Source organism: Brassica napus, chromosome A6 (genome assembly GCF_020379485.1).
Source record: "Brassica napus cultivar Da-Ae chromosome A6, Da-Ae, whole genome shotgun sequence".
Classification (NCBI taxonomy): Eukaryota; Viridiplantae; Streptophyta; class Magnoliopsida; order Brassicales; family Brassicaceae; genus Brassica; species Brassica napus.
Genome location: NC_063439.1, coordinates 22263032 through 22279074, shown reverse-complemented (window position 1 = coordinate 22279074; position 16043 = coordinate 22263032). Strand labels below are relative to the sequence as shown.

Here is a 16043-nt window from a genome sequence, read left to right as displayed (position 1 = left end):
TAATACCATAACTAGAGATTGATCCGCGCGGATATTGGTTTGTACATTTTATATATCGATATTTGTTTTTCATAATGAGTGTTATATATTTTAGATGCATCATAATATAACTAATGATATTCAAAAGACTTGGACCGAATCAGGTAATATATTCAAAAGACTTGGACCGAATCAGGTAATATGGTTATTTTGTTACAAATATCCGAATCCGTTTAGATACATTGGTTATTTAGATATTTTTAGGTTCCTATATATCATAACTGAATTCATCTAGATCCAGAATGACTCAGCCCAAAATCCACACATAAATTTATAATATTTAAGCTGAACCTTGTTTCAAAACAAAAAGAAAACGATACCCTAAAGGAACAACATGTATATAAATGGATAGATAATGTTCATTTATAACTGATTTTATAAACTAATAAAAAAATCTGTTTTTATGTGTTTGGCTAAAATAATTGAAATAAAAAGAGTTTTTTTGTTAAGTAAAATAATTATATGGAGTGGAAATTAAGTGGCAATAAATGTAGCACATTTTTATTATTCTGATTTAAGTTATTATTTTATTTACAAAAACATATCTTTGAGTTATGTTTTTGGCTACGTAATTTTCCACCGATTGAAACTCAAATAAAAAAATTTTAATAAAACAAACTAAATCAAACGTTTAAATAATCATATGTAAAACCTAGTTATTTAACATTTTTGATTTTATAATTGGCACAAAATTAATATTGATTAACTAATAAATAAAAATATGCACTATTATTATGGTAATATAATTAATAATGTGAATTATTGTTAAAGCAATATAATTAATGAAATTGTTAAACTAAGTGAAATATGAAAATACAATTAATAGATACTGCTATTCATATATCCAAACAAATTTTATTAAAACTACTATTCAAGTTTCCAAACAATCTCATTGTGTACTTCAACTTTAATAATATAGATTTCAAAATAGTTCAACTTATTTTAATATTAATTAGTTTAATTAATATGAGTAAACAAAAAATAAACAAGCTTTGTATTGGAAATACAAAAAAAAATTATGTTAAACAAATAAAAATCTCAAAAACTTCTATCTTTTTAAAACATCTAGAGCATCTCATTACAAAAATCTTACATGAGCTGTAAAAAAGTAACAAATTTACAACATTAACATTATAACAAAAAAGTATCTCAAATTTTAAGACAAACATTCAATAAATTTTAAATTAAAAAACAATATTTTTAGTTATTAAATAACAATATTAAGATATTCATTTATTGTAATGTTATTATCTTTAGTTACCAATGTATTTTGGGAATCTATGTGTGAGATCTAGGATGATGCATAGAACGTGTATAAAACGGTCTCACAGTATCATATCAATCAGAGAGTCATCACCGTTAGCGCCAAATTGCGCTAGTATCCTCAAGAAAACCTAGATCGAACGATCCAAACCGTTGATAACCCCCCTTATCATCTCAGCCGTTAGATTTGGTAATTTATTCAAAATATCCCTAAGAGAGTCGAGACGAAGAGCAAAGGATTTGATTTGAAAAAGAAAAAACAACTTCTTCTTCTTCCAGCTGAAGCCTTCAGCAAAAACCTCTCTGATCCTCCGTTTGAATTTTTCCCTCTTAATGGAGAAATCGGATCATGATCTGAGTTCTAACCAGAACCCTTTGGCGCGCCAATTGGATTTCTCCGTCCCGGCGGCGGCTGCGGAAACGAAGATGATCGATTCTTCTCAGGAAACTGAGAAGAAGCAGTCGCAATCTCTTCTTCTCGATTCGCAGTCGTATCTGGAAGATCAAAGAGATGAAGAATTGTCTGAGTCTTCTCAGCCTACCGAGGAGCAACATCGATTAGGGGTGAAGTCGCTTGAAGAGCCATCGGCGACGGAGGATGTGACGCCGCCGCCGCAGAAACCTCCGATTCATCGGTTTGGTCATCCATTGGAGAAGTGTCGAGTGAGGTACAATTACAGTTTACAAATCATTGATTTATAGTTTTCAAATTTTTTGATTCGAAATTTTTGATTTGATTGTGCGTTAGAGTTAGTTAAGGTTTTTTGATTGTTTATGCAGCAAGCAAGAGCAGATGGAAGCTGAGTCCAAGGATGGGACTCCGAGTAAACAGAAGCATTGCAACTGTAAAGCTTCTAGATGCTTGAAGCTGTAAGTGTGCACTCTTTGTTTATTAAAAGCCTTTGTAATTCGCGGTCAATGTGATGATATGATGATGATGAAAGAGACTTAATGACTTTGACCATTGCTTTTTTTTTTGAATTTTGAAGGTTTGATGTTATTATGTGTACAGGTATTGTGAATGCTTTGCGTCGGGATCGTATTGCAATGGTTGCAACTGCGTGAATTGTCTTAACAATTTGGAGAATGAGTCCGCAAGACAAGAAGCCATCACCAGGACTTTAGAGCGCAATCCTGATGCCTTCAAGCCTAAGATTGCTGGTAGTCCTCATGGAATCAATGATCTGCAGGTGTGTGATCTTGTTACTTGAAAAATAATTTTTGGTCTTAAAAAAGTTTTTAACTTTATACTTTGACTAGAATTAGTTAGGAATATGGACACTAAAACAAGCAGTTGATTATGCATATGAAAGGAATCAAATGCTAGGGATTGAATTAATGCTTTTGTGTGTTCTGTCTCTGAAAAGTTGTTTCCCAGTTACAAATGTTAAACACAGTAAAAAAGTGTCAAGAGACGATTTTTTTTTGTATATTTATTTGCTGATAGTTTTTGTATATCTCAAAACAACTTGTAGGAGGATGTGCGGCAACTCCTGATTCTTGGAAAGCACAGCAAAGGATGTCACTGCAAGAAATCAGGATGCCTCAAGAAGTACTGCGAGTGTTACCAGGCCAATGTCTTATGTTCAGAGAATTGTAGATGTCAGGATTGCAAGAACTTTGAAGGAAGCGAAGAACGAAGTGCCCTTCTTCATGGATCGCATCATGTCTCAGAAACCTACATACAACAGACGACCAATGCGGCTCTCAGCCGCGCCGTCTCCACGTCTGGTTTTCTAAACACTCCTGAATCAAGGAAGAGAAAGAGCAAGGACGCTTCATCTGCGGTTCCGCACCTTGTCCAAAATCAGGCGGTCAAATTTCTGAACTATATGATCCTTTGTGTTAAATGTGATGGTTACATTTTTATCTCATGCTCTTTTTTTTTTAGCACTTCTTGCATTGAAATCATATTTCTTTGTGTGTTTTTCTGTTCCATCTAGGTAAATCAGGTTATAGGGAATGGTGACACTTCTCTGTTTTCAATCCCCAACAACAAAGCAGTGTGTGGATCTCCGACATGTACTTACAGGTTGGCGATATCAACTCCTTCCTTTTGCATGATATGCACATTCAAAACTAGCGTGATACCATCTTAAGGATTTATCTGACTGTTTACTTCTATAGGTCGTCTCTGTCAAATACTATCCAGCCGCGTCATGTCAAAGACCTATGTACGCTTTTGGTTGCAACATCGTTAGATGTAGCAAATAAATATTCAGGTACATATCTCATGCTGTTAGACATAGAGGAGAGTATATTCCTCATATAAGAAGATATATGTTAAGAGAATTTCTGATATGCAAACAGACAAAAGGAGGAAACATGAGAAAGACCCTTCACTTGATCCAGCCCAGAGAGATGCTAATGAGATTAATGACTCTCCAGATTGTGTCCTTGATTTAACTAGAATGGACGAGAAGCCTATGTCTCCAGCAACACGTGCATTGATGTGTGATGATGAACATGTGATCACATCAGAGAAAGAGGCATCTGCCCGAGTGAAAACAAGCGAAGAGAAAGAAGACGCAGACACAAGCTCGGAGATTTACTTAGAGAAAGAAAGACAGATCTTGTCGAGCTTCAGGGACTTTCTCATTCAGCTCTCAAACCGTAGGAGCATAAAAGGTAAGCTGATTATCGCATGAGAGACCTTATACTTGTTAAACCAATTCGAGCTAGAAGATGTGCTAATTTGTGACATTGATTAAGCAGGAGCAAATACCAAAACCAGCACAAATCCAAGTAGAAAGGAACCACAAGATGAAGAGCAAAGTCATCGAGACTCAAGTTTGGGGTAATGCTTTAGGGAACTCCATTCACTATTTAACATAGATCATGTCACATATACATGAAGATAAGATTAGATTAAGTCTTTTTAACAGTTACATTAGTGCTAATGCACTAAATTTCATTCATACATTGGTTCGAAGATTTTGAGTAACTTGTGTCTAGTTGAATAAAATTGTTACCTTACATATGAATTGTTAATAATGTATTCATTTTCCCAAATCATTTCTCATTACATATTCAAAGAAAACGAGTTATAACCCGATGACATAAGAAAAGGAAAGCAAGAGAGGATCATCCTTTCTTAGGCATAGCTGCGAGACGTGTGTACATGCGTGCCATTGAATTGAACCCTCTCACATCTCCAGATCTTAGAAGGTTACCTTCATAATCAGCAAAACCCCAAACAAAAGAAGATCAAACCAGATTCTTCGTCATACGCAAAAGCATAACAGTATAAACACTGAATAGATCTTGTACCTGAGTCGCAGTTGAGAGGACTGTCTGCCTCAGGATGAGCCATCAGTGCTATGATCGCTCTACACACAGACTGAAGCGTCCACGCAGGGCTCCACGCGTTCTTCAATATGTCGAGACATATTTCTCCAGTCTACAGAACACCAAAAATGGACATTAATAAACAATCTTTCGCTTCTTCATTCACAACAATGTTTTCATTTACCTTGAAATGCACATTGGGATGGAATATTTTGGTCAAGAAGCGCACTTGAGGAGGCTGCAGAGGATACGGTTCAGGAACAGCAAACGCAAGCTGAAACACTCCGCCTTCATAAGGAGTCTCCGACGGTCCCTAAAAAGATACAAAGACCAGTTAAAAGACAAAAACCAAAGTTTCCATCTTTTTAACCTAAAAAAGGAAAGCTTCTACGACAGAACCTTGATAAGTGCAGTCCATTTGAAAATGTTGGTATCATCACACACCAATTGGATATCAGGATCAGCTACTTTCTCTCGCTGAACCTCTTTGTATTCCTTGAACAGTCTCGCTCGTGATTGCTAATACATTAAACCCCGTTTCAGAAACTACTATCTACTACACAACACGACACAGATTTGTAATAGAGATAAGGGTAAAAAGGCGAAACCTGCATGTCTGAATGATGCTATTGAGACTCAATTTACCCAAAGAAGACGATCACGCCAACTGCAAAATGAAACTTAATTCTTCAACAAGATGAGATTTTTAGCAAAAACCCAACACAGAACCCACGAAATTACGTTCACAGGGATCGATTAGAAGCAGATCCGCAAATCTAAAGTAAAGTATCAATCTGTGTACTCGGAGATCAGCACAAATCATCAGCAAATGGAGAAACTTTGATGCATAGAAACGAAGTCATATCATATGAAAGGACGCGAATTGCGAAACCAAGGAGAATCATTGAATGAAGCTTTTACCTTCACAAGAGACAGAGAGAGAAAGAGAAGGAGGACGAAAGAACAAACGGCGATGAGATGAGAACTTTCACGGCGTGAAGCTTCTATAGTTAGAAAAGAATAAACCGGTCTACTCTATTTATTTATCCGGTTTAAATAAAACTTATCAATTCAATTAAACCAAACCAAATTAGACCAGACTAAACCGGTTATCGATCTTAAGTAAGCCCTAGCTTTTAACCTTCTCGTCTCCTTCTCCTCCTCTTACCGTCTCTCTTCTCATTATCCTTCAGCTCATCAGCAACGAGAGAAGAAGAAGGTTAGATTAGATTCTCCACAAACATGACGACCACCTACGACTTCGAAGACACTCCGTCAAACTACGACGACGTCCAGCGTCAGGGCGGCCAAGACGCCGTCTACGACCCGAACTTCGTGCCGGACTCCGTCAAGTCCTTCGTGGTTCACATGTACAGACACATCAGGGAGAAGAACGTCTACGAGATCCACCAGATGTGCGAGACCTCGTTCCAGACCTTGTCGGAGCGGCTCTTCAAGGACACCCCTTGGCCTTCCGTCGAAGCGATCGCTCCTTATGTGGACAACGATCACGTCTTCTGTCTTTTGTACCGTGAGATGTGGTTCCGTCACTTGTACGCGAGGCTGTCGCCGACTCTGAAGCAGAGGATTGATTCCTATGATAACTACTGCAGCCTCTTTCAGGTGTTTGCTTCTATTGGATTTGATTTGGATTTAGATTGGTCTCAATAGAACTAGGTTAGGCCTGTGGTTAGCCTCACAGGTTTAATAAAACGTGTATGTATATATAGAGAGATTTTTGTTACTGTTAACTACGGTGCGGTTCTATCTGTTATAGATACATAGGAATATGCATAGATTTTTGTTAATATTAACTGCGGTACGGTACGGTGCGGATTTAAACATTTGGAGCCTAAGATTCTCTATGATGTATGCTTTTATGGAGATTGTTGTTGATGTTCGAAGTTTTATCATATTTGAATGTGTAGGTGGTGTTGCACGGTGTAGTGAACATGCAGCTACCAAACCAGTGGCTGTGGGACATGGTGGATGAGTTTGTCTACCAGTTCCAAAGCTTCTGTCAGTACAGAGCCAAGATGAAGAACAAGACAGAGCAGGAGATTGCATTGCTCAAACAGAACGACAAGGTATTAATTTTCTTTTCTATTTCTCATAAAGGTTAGCTTTCATCTGACTAACAACACTGTCTCTCAGGCGTGGAATGTGTACGGCGTGCTCAACTTCTTGCAAGCCCTTGTGGAGAAGTCCACCATCATCCAGATTCTTGAGCAAGAGAAGGAAGGGCTCGAGCAGTTCACTGCAACTGATGGGTACGATTACAGCGGTGGAAGCAACGTGCTGAAGGTCCTTGGTTACTTCAGCATGGTCGGTCTTTTGCGCGTTCATTGCCTCCTCGGTGATTACCATACCGGTCTCAAGTGGTTGCAGCCCATCGACATCACTCAGCAAGGTGTTTACACCAGCGTCATTGGTTGCCATATCGCGACTATCTATCACTATGGATTCGCCAACCTCATGTTGAGAAGGTACGTGGATGCGGTCCGCGAGTTCAACAAGATCCTCCTCTACATCTACAAGACGAAGCAGTACCATCAAAAGTCGCCTCAGTACGAGCAGTTGCTGAAGAAGAACGAGCAGATGTACGCTTTGCTCGCGGTTTGCCTCTCCCTCTGCCCTCAGACGAAGCTCGTCGACGAGTCTGTCAACTCTCAGCTGCGGGAGAAGTACGGTGAGAAGATGATGAGGATGCAGAGGTGCGACGATGAGGCGTTTGGCATCTACGACGAGCTCTTCTCTTACGCGTGCCCCAAGTTCATCACCCCTTCTGCACCGAGTTTCGAGGAGCCTCTTGTCAATTACAATCAGGTAATAACTGAACTTTTAAATAATTATGGAGAAGACTTGTGTGTATTAACAGTCTGTGTGGCATCATCTCTCAGGATGCGTACAGGCTTCAGTTGAAGATGTTTCTTTATGAGGTGAAGCAGCAGCAGCTATTATCAGGAGTGAGGACGTTCCTTAAAGTTTACTCCGCCATTTCTATTGATAAGCTGTCAAACTACATGGAAGTTGATGAACCAACTCTAAGGTGAGTAAACATGTGCAGATTGGCTTTAACTAAGATTGTTTAGTCATTAACATGTACTAATTTGAACACACAGGACCATATTGTTAACATACAAGCACAAGACTCATTCAGTTGGTTCTGATGGGAAGGTCATCTCCAATGCAGACATTGATTTCTACATCAACAATGTATGCTTTTCCTTCTTTTTTTTCTAAATCTTATTTTCATCGGTGCTTTTAGATTTAGAAGTAACTTTAAAGGTGGTGTAAAAAAATCAAAATGCAGGACATGATCTACGTTGTGGAATCAAAACCTGCAAAGCGTTATGGTGATTTCTTCTTGCGGCAGATTGCAAAGGTATACAAACTTAATCTAAGATGTGTGCAGCTGAAGACATGATAAGAATCCAACTGTTTTTTTTTGTTCTCATTTTGCAGCTTGAAGGTGTGATAAACGACATGGACCGCATCAAGCTGGAATGAGGAATTGTCTGTGTTACTTTCAGCTCTCTTTATCTAGTTAAACGGTGTTTTTTTGGTGTTATCGTCTTATCTTTTTATGAAATACTGTCATTTTTTCATTGTGGCATTGTAAGAATATCCCAAAGGATAAAAACATCTTTTGCCTACTAGTTTTTGGACCTCCTTTGGAATCAACTTCACAAGCAAATCTTCTTTGTTACAACACATTCCTATTATTTACGAGTTTTCCTTTCTTGCTGCTTCTAATTATATATCAGGAACATATGTTTAAGTAAGAGTTGTGTCTCAGCAAAGATTGAGAGCTCCAAGTTAGAAAAATGAAAGCATGAGAGTACTTGTATTCTGATATAAATAAGACATGGGATATATTCAATATGTGATAATGAAGGACGCTCATCCACTCTGAAAAAGCATAACTTTTGTTATCAAGGACGCTCATCCAGCCTCCGATTGAACCTACTCTTTGGAGGTTATGTACGAGATTTTAATGTCAGGACTATTCAGGGAGAGCAGAAAGAGAGGCTATTTGTTATGAAAGTAAGACACTGGACGAGGGAGAAGTGAACTCCACAACAACAGAGAATCAACTAAGACATCGGTTAGTTCAAATGTACACGGACCATGCAGCACCTTTTAAGTACCTTTATGATAAAACAAGATGTGAAGTCAAATCATAGTAAGACGGATGTTTTATCGTTTGGGATATTCTACAGAGCCAACATTGAATATTCAATACAATCACACATATTAGTTTGCCAATCATATTGCTATGAAATGAATTCACATGACCAAGACGATCTACTCTTGAATATACCTCTCCTTGCTACTAATATTTCTTGTATTGCTCTGTTCTGCTTCACATAAGATTGCAGTTCTGAGTTTTAAAATAGTAGTGCACCTGAAGCTTTTTATCTATGTTCAGTACATTAGTATAAATACCGTCAAGCGGGGATAGCTCAGTTGGGAGAGCGTCAGACTGAAGATCTGAAGGTCGCGTGTTCGATCCATGCTCACCGCATTATATTTTTCATTTTGAAAGATCAATAGACATGTAAGTTTACCGTACCAGTCTACAATGAAACCACTTGAGTCTTTCAAAAATAAAGTTTAACCCTCTAACTTTCAATCAAATCCTTTTTTTTTCCAAAAAGAAACCCATTTTTTTAAGGACTGATTTTTCTCAATACTTCATTCAATTAACGTATTAACACTTTTAAAAAAAGATAATTCATTCAATTAATTTTCACTGAAGGCTATGTTAGAAATATAACACCAATAAGTAAGGAATACCTACCTAATGAGATATATGAGTCAGTACATTCATTCTCAAGTGATATTGAGTTGTAAATTTATTAACATGATTTACATGGTATCAAATTCAAAATAATTCTGAATATTATATGTTATTGCATTGTATAATGAAAGTCAGTTATAAATAGGTTATAGAGCAAGAACCATCATACAGAATGGGGTTTAGTGGGGGTTATTAGTTATAGTCTTTTAGATATCCCACATCTCCTTATAAGTTGGGATCTAATACAACATGTATGAAATATAGGTCAACACATTTAATTATCAATTAATTCTATATATGTACAACCATGAACGTCAAATCTTCAGCATGTTGTTTCTTTTCAGAGTTTAAACATTAAAAAAATTTAGAGGAAGATGCAAAAACATGGTTGAGAACATGATTAGTGGTTATAACTCTTAGATTATTTAGTAGTTAAAACTCTTAGTTATTTAATCGGTGTTTTTTAGAACTATTATATTTGGATTATTTAGAAATAGACATTTGTATTCCTTTCTAGTTACTCATACCTAAGAGCATGATGAATGGAGGGTTCTTAGGATGAAGTTATTAGCGGATTATAAAAAATCAGTTTTTAGTTTTTTTAGTTAAAAGTTAAGAGACGATTTTTTATATTCCGAACCCTCCATTAATAATGCTAAGGACGGTCTCACTAGTTACTATCTGGCAAGAATAAGCCACCGACGATACGTCGCTCCAATGGTTTGCAAAATGTACGTGTAACCATCATCTCTATTATCATCTACAACTTAATTTAGTATATTATTAAACCATTGGCATCAGATTACACTATATATTTTCCATTTGACAAGACGATGCTATTGTTTAACGACGTGGTTATATATATAGCCGTACATGCAGACGTAGGACATTTGACACATCATCTTCTACTATGAACTATAAATATGCTAAGGGCTAGCTCCAATCATATTAGTCCAAGGTTTTTTGAACTTTAATACACTCCAATGTTGATCTGAGAATTTATGCTACGTGTCGTGATACGCCCATGTAAATTCCTGAATCTTGATACTCACTACTAAGGTCAGTGACCATTTTTTTGTTTTTGCTCTTGTCACATGAATTCGTTAGCAATACTCGTAGTCATAATTATATAGCTTATTTCCTGCATATATATATAATGTTTTAGTTATTATATAGATATATACAAGAAGCTGGAATTCTTATTATTTTAAGAATAGTCAAAATCATTTCATTTAAACCTTTTATGTATAGAAAGGAGAAATTTGTTTTCATAGTAATATGATTTCTAGGAAAACATGATTTGCAGATAACTAGATATTGTAGACTTGTAGACGTAAACAAATTTGTTTACTTAATTATAAGGTTCTGAACTAAAATTCAACTAACTTTGAAAGGTAAATAAGGTAAATATAGCTGAATAATCTATACTCCAAGTTTTTAGTGGGTTGATATCATAACACTATCTCGACTATTAGCGAATACGAATATTTTTTTATATAAAACAATCAAACTCAGAAAGGATTGAAATTACATTTTCTATTCACATACTTATCAAAAGAATAATAATAATAATTACATTTTCTAAGTTTTTTTTTCCACTGGATCACAATGACTTAGTTTTTTAAATAGTTAATGTAGTTGTATATGTGTTTCTTTAGATTTTCAATGACCAATATATAACATCGTTAAATGTTGTTTTCCCTTGTTTGTTTAAGTTTAAGTTTGTTTTGTTCTCCTAAAAAGGCATGTCTTTATCGAATAGATTCAGCATTATGTGTTTGCATTATACCTGATGGAACATAAAGCCTAAAGAAGATTGTCTTTGCCCATTATGTTTATAATACTTTGCAAAAGTAATCCCTCTTAGTTTTAAATATGCAGAAATGGTTCCTTTTTATTATTCATTGATAAAACCATCTCTTAAATATATTTTTTCTATACATACTACAGATTACAGAAGGATAATAAATCAAGAGAAATTATCTACAATCATTTTAAAGTAGCAAAAAATAAATATAAAAGACAAAAAATTATTGGAGAGTTGGATAACTTTAATATGAAATATTTTTATCACGATTTATGTACAATATAAAATAATTTACGTAAAATATGTAAATAATAGATATGTATAATACATGGAGACATGGAATACAAATGCTTATAAAATTATACAATTATTTTGCTTACTAATATCCAAGAATGACTTTCGTATGAGGGATAAATTATTATAAAAATTATACATTTATTTTGCTGACTAATATCCAAGAATGACTTTCGTAAGATTTTCTTAGAAATAACCTTTAAAAAAAAGATTTTCTTCGGAACTTTACAAAGCAACACTTTTTTTTTGAACACAACTTCATTTATAAACTTAATCGGTTATATGAGAAAAACGCATCAGCGGACATATCCGATGTGCAAGCCTAGTGACTACAACAACAAAACAGCTAAAGCAATAGAAGAGATGGTACAGGCTTTAACAAGCTTGATAAAGCATTAGAAAGGTTTTCGAAGGAGCCACTTGCGGACAGAATCACAAAGGATTACCACCGCACTTCAAAAGTTTCTAACTTGAGGATCGTCACCTTAATTTGTGATTTTAATAGATTAGGGAATTAGGTACGTGTCTTTAATAGATCCGAGTTTAATCTTTTATTTTTCAAAAAAAACTTGTGATTTTGACAGAGACTTCAAAACCTTGGTTCTCACTACACGGTTAGGACCGTGGTTAAAATTAAATTCACCAGAATTGGATCCGGACAGAGTGAACCTCTCATGGAGGAGACAAACAATTGACCAATTTTCTCCTCAACGAAGGAGGAGCGTGGAAGTGGTCTCTCCTGGCCCCAAGGTGGGGTTTGATAAGTCTTTACCACTGCACCGGCAAACAAATGGAGAAGCTTGACGAGATTTGACTGTAAGGTAAAAGCTGAGGTCTTCCAGAGCCTTCCACTACCAATATTACCGTATTGGCGGCAGAGAGCTATGGCGAAAGCACAGCTGAACATCAGAACCTGTACTACTTGAGATGAGGGAGCACAAGCCGGGATTATTAGAACTGAAAGATTTTCGTGGTGCAAATAGACATAATTCGGGAACTTCACACAAGGTTCTATTTGCATAGGATGATGAATGAACGAGCGTTAGGAGTAGGAATAGAGTACAATAAAAACAATAATTTTGGCTGGAAAATAAAAACAATTCAGGCTAGATCCACGTATGACATACTTGGCCATTATTTGGATTTTTTTACAATGATGATTTGGATTTAATTTACTCGGAACAAAAGTTGGTAAGAATTAGAATTATAAAGAGCATGATTAACCCACATACCCTCTTAGAGGTGCTTAATGAATATTTTAGTATTTAAATGTAATTAAGATCTTTAGTTAAGAGACACCTTGATTTTTAGCTCCAATGCTAGTTTCTTATTTAGGGATTCTTAAAAGAAAATTGGCAATAGAGAGTTTTCAAGCAACCAAAATTCAAGACAATCTTATGGTCATATAGCAGGAAAATAAATCTGTTCAGAGCTGAGTTTTGTTCATATTCTATGATGCAATGAAAAACATTCTAGATGAAAATTTTGGCAATAGAAAATTTGCTTTTACCTTACATCTCTGAGCGACATCTTGAGCAGCAAGCATAGCAGCATAAGGTGAGGACTCATCTCTGTCGGCTTTCACCTTTATACCACAATATAAAACTCAATCAAGAACAATTTAAAAGCCAATGGATATATTTCAATCAAGAACAATGCAATTCCCATAACCATAACAACGCCAATTTAAAGAGGAACTTAATAACATACACTAGTTCATTTAACCATGCTCTATCTAGCATCCAAATATGAAGTCACAGGAAAGCAATTTATATCAAAGAATACATTAAAGTTCTCGTGTGATGCAGATAGATGCTTACCAAAGACTTGCTCTCCATAACCATGCTCTATTATCTTCTTCATTCATCACACTACTCCAATCAAAGTAAGTGTCAACACCTCAACCGCAAACTCCCTGATTCCTTGAGCACCATTACGGTCAAGTTGCCTGATTGCAACAGCGTATCCACAAATAATTTAAACCCTTCACGTCAAGAGCTAACTGATCCTCCTCCTTACCAACAACACCTTCCTCGTTTACATCTCGATATGGACTAACCTTTGTGGAATCTACAACAGATGGAAAGAGTATGACTTTAAACCAAATCAAATTAAAGATTCGGATACTTAATGCAGCAGACAAGAAAAAAAATCAAAACTTTGACATGTTGTCTCCTCTAAGAGAACACAAAACGTAAAACCCAGAATCAGTTATACGGAAAATAGAACAACATGCAATCGAATCACACTCTGTACCTGAACAGAGTTGAGTCTGATCGCTTGTATCTACAGAGAAGAGAGCTATTTCGCTTTGTTGCTATGATCTTCGTCTTACTCCTCTACTTCCTCGTCGGAAAGTCAGAAACTTTAGACGGCAAATCCAACACGGAAGATTGAGAGAAGCGGATTGATGAAGGTTTCGTCAAGAGAGAGAGAAAGATGTATCCAAAATGGAACACGTGTCCCAGAAGCGCCGGCTCCTCTAACTCCTGCTTAAGCGTCGCTTCTTCACATTAAACCTATTTTTCCTTTTTTTTTAAATCCTAATTAAAATAAGCACCCCCCATAAGCAACCCGGTTGATGATGGTCTAAAATACTAATTGTGTAAGAACCTGCTTTGTTTTGTAGATCTTTATTGGTGCATTTGTATTCTCCTTTTTCAGTTTAAATGCATAAATTGTAAGATAATTAAAATTATAATAATATATATTTTCCATCCAAAGATTCCGAGCATCTTTCGATTATAAATTGTTCATTACTTTCAGAGTGGAAGTGCTATATAATACTGTCAGTGTTTTAATTAAAAAAAAACAATTTAGAAGGTCAATTCAATTTTATTTGTCTTCACTCTTCAGTCGCATTTTAAAGTAAATGGAATCTTGAGAAAATTTTGCCATATTTTCAGCTTCTTTTTCTTAATTGGCTTCTTAAATTTTTAATCAGAATTAATAATACGAAAACGTATTTCCATGGCTGTATAGTTTATTAGACCATCGTACACGCATACGTATATAAGTTTTTAGTTACGCATGTAAGTTCTTTCATCATGTTAATTAGAATCCTAATTTGCTTTCTTCTTTGTCACAACCCCACTTAAACTTATAATCATTAGACAGATTGGGTAATTATTAGCTACCCCATTGCTATTAGAAAACTTAGCACGATTAATTATTCATCTCTTTGTTTTTCCTTTGCTTTATCATATTTTAAGTAAAGCATTTGAACCGGCCAGCCTGAAATCCCTTTAAATATTGTTTAAAATAGCCAGAAGTCATTCTTCCCCACGAATGTCCCGAGAGCAGAAAAAAAGAAGAGAAAGGGATATTTTTAGATAAGTGGAGCTGAGTGGGCTTGTGATTACCGATATCCATCTTAATTGTATTTGTTTTTTTATAAATATTTGAATAAGCTTATCAGAAAATTAAGTCTAGCTAGTGGTATGAAATATTGTTGCCATTATAAATATCTAATCTGGACAATGCATCGATACCATCACGGTCCATGACCTCAACGAAGCCTTTGATCAAGGAATTGAAGACCACAAAAAATTGATAACGTGAAAACATTCGTAGATGATCATGTGAAAACCTAAATTCCACATTTCCACTATCCTAAAATATTTTCAATTGGAGCGAGAGTTTAGGTTACTAAAGTTAAACAATAGCATCGCTTAAGTGTAGTTTTATGGTACTGATGATCGCATAATAAGTAAACTTTTAAAGAATACGGTTTAAAATAATGCGTGAAGAGATCAGTTCAAACGCCTAGGCTACATTATAGGCACTCCAAAGCCTACTAATTTGTCTCCTTTATACCTTTTATTGATCTCATACTTAAGTCAGTTCCCATGGCCTTTTCAGATATCAGCTTGATTATATATATATATATTATATATTTGATATTCTGCCTTATATTTCATTGATTTATATCAAACTTTATTTTCAGTATCCTTTTTCAGCAACATACAATACATGCACAGAGTTTAAGTAACCTTTATTTAAAACATGTCTAATTTTTTTTTGACATAATTTTTTTAACCGGGTTGAATCTAAAGAGAAGTGCAACCCACAAATGGATCATTTCGTCGGAAATAAAATGGACTATAAGTAATGAATCCTATCTCCACGTGACCACGTTAGAATTAGTAATTACATTGAATGAGAATTCATCTCTGGCCAGTGGAAACTACTAGGTGTTATTGGTTTATATATTTTGTTTGATTTAAAAATCCTTATAGTATTTATAAATCCAAGTAGAATATGCAAATCCGGAGGTTTTCCCTCGGATTTGAATCTTTGTATTTTTAACTAAAAAATCCAAACAAATCCATTCAAATCCATTATAAAATCAAATATATTAGTAAATCCGTACGATTGAATAACACTTGATTTGATACAGAATTTATGAATCATTAAACCAATAACACATGATTTTAATACAAATTTAAAAATCATAGAACCAATAACACTAGATTTATTTCGGATTTTCAAATCCATTAAAATACAACAATCAATAACTAAACTACCACGATGTGGTTTAATTTATTC

At 35.3% G+C, this 16043-nt stretch overlaps 3 protein-coding genes, 1 long non-coding RNA gene and 1 other non-coding gene across 6 annotated transcripts; 3 read left to right on the top strand and 2 right to left on the bottom strand.

The window, feature by feature from the left end:
- Window positions 1–1407: 1407 nt before the first annotated feature.
- LOC106348548 (protein tesmin/TSO1-like CXC 7) lies at window positions 1408–4314 on the top strand. The gene is made up of 8 exons (XM_013788309.3): window positions 1408–1970; window positions 2083–2172; window positions 2315–2492; window positions 2778–3116; window positions 3246–3334; window positions 3430–3524; window positions 3613–3930; window positions 4018–4314. The coding sequence occupies exons 1-8, from the start codon at window positions 1636–1638 to the stop codon at window positions 4101–4103; spliced, it is 1530 nt and encodes a 509-aa protein (XP_013643763.2). The 5' UTR covers window positions 1408–1635; the 3' UTR covers window positions 4104–4314.
- LOC106348550 (protein PEROXIN-4) lies at window positions 4237–5597 on the bottom strand. 2 transcript variants are annotated; one of them, XM_013788310.3, is made up of 6 exons: window positions 5512–5597; window positions 5199–5257; window positions 4990–5109; window positions 4775–4903; window positions 4573–4702; window positions 4237–4475 (listed from the first exon to the last, which is right to left on the bottom strand). In XM_013788310.3, exons 2-6 carry the CDS (start codon window positions 5202–5204, stop codon window positions 4387–4389), a joined length of 474 nt encoding a protein of 157 aa, XP_013643764.1. In that variant the 5' UTR covers window positions 5205–5257; window positions 5512–5597; the 3' UTR covers window positions 4237–4386. The 2 variants fall into 2 exon arrangements, with proteins under 2 accessions (XP_013643764.1, XP_048591094.1); XM_048735137.1 differs by lacking the exon at window positions 5512–5597 and adding an exon at window positions 5332–5474.
- A 145-nt stretch (window positions 5598–5742) lies between these two features.
- LOC106348547 (eukaryotic translation initiation factor 3 subunit L-like) lies at window positions 5743–8332 on the top strand. The gene is made up of 7 exons (XM_013788308.3): window positions 5743–6213; window positions 6519–6677; window positions 6745–7416; window positions 7491–7639; window positions 7713–7806; window positions 7904–7975; window positions 8056–8332. Exons 1-7 carry the CDS (start codon window positions 5833–5835, stop codon window positions 8098–8100), a joined length of 1572 nt encoding a protein of 523 aa, XP_013643762.2. The 5' UTR covers window positions 5743–5832; the 3' UTR covers window positions 8101–8332.
- A 439-nt stretch (window positions 8333–8771) lies between these two features.
- Window positions 8772–14050, bottom strand: LOC106348546. Its single transcript, XR_007314442.1, has 4 exons — window positions 13752–14050; window positions 13316–13565; window positions 9040–13080; window positions 8772–8951 (listed from the first exon to the last, which is right to left on the bottom strand). It is a non-coding gene; the product is annotated as an uncharacterized LOC106348546 (long non-coding RNA).
- On the top strand, window positions 9046–9118 carry TRNAF-GAA. Its single transcript has one exon. It is a non-coding gene; the product is annotated as a tRNA-Phe (tRNA).
- Window positions 14051–16043: the final 1993 nt, after the last annotated feature.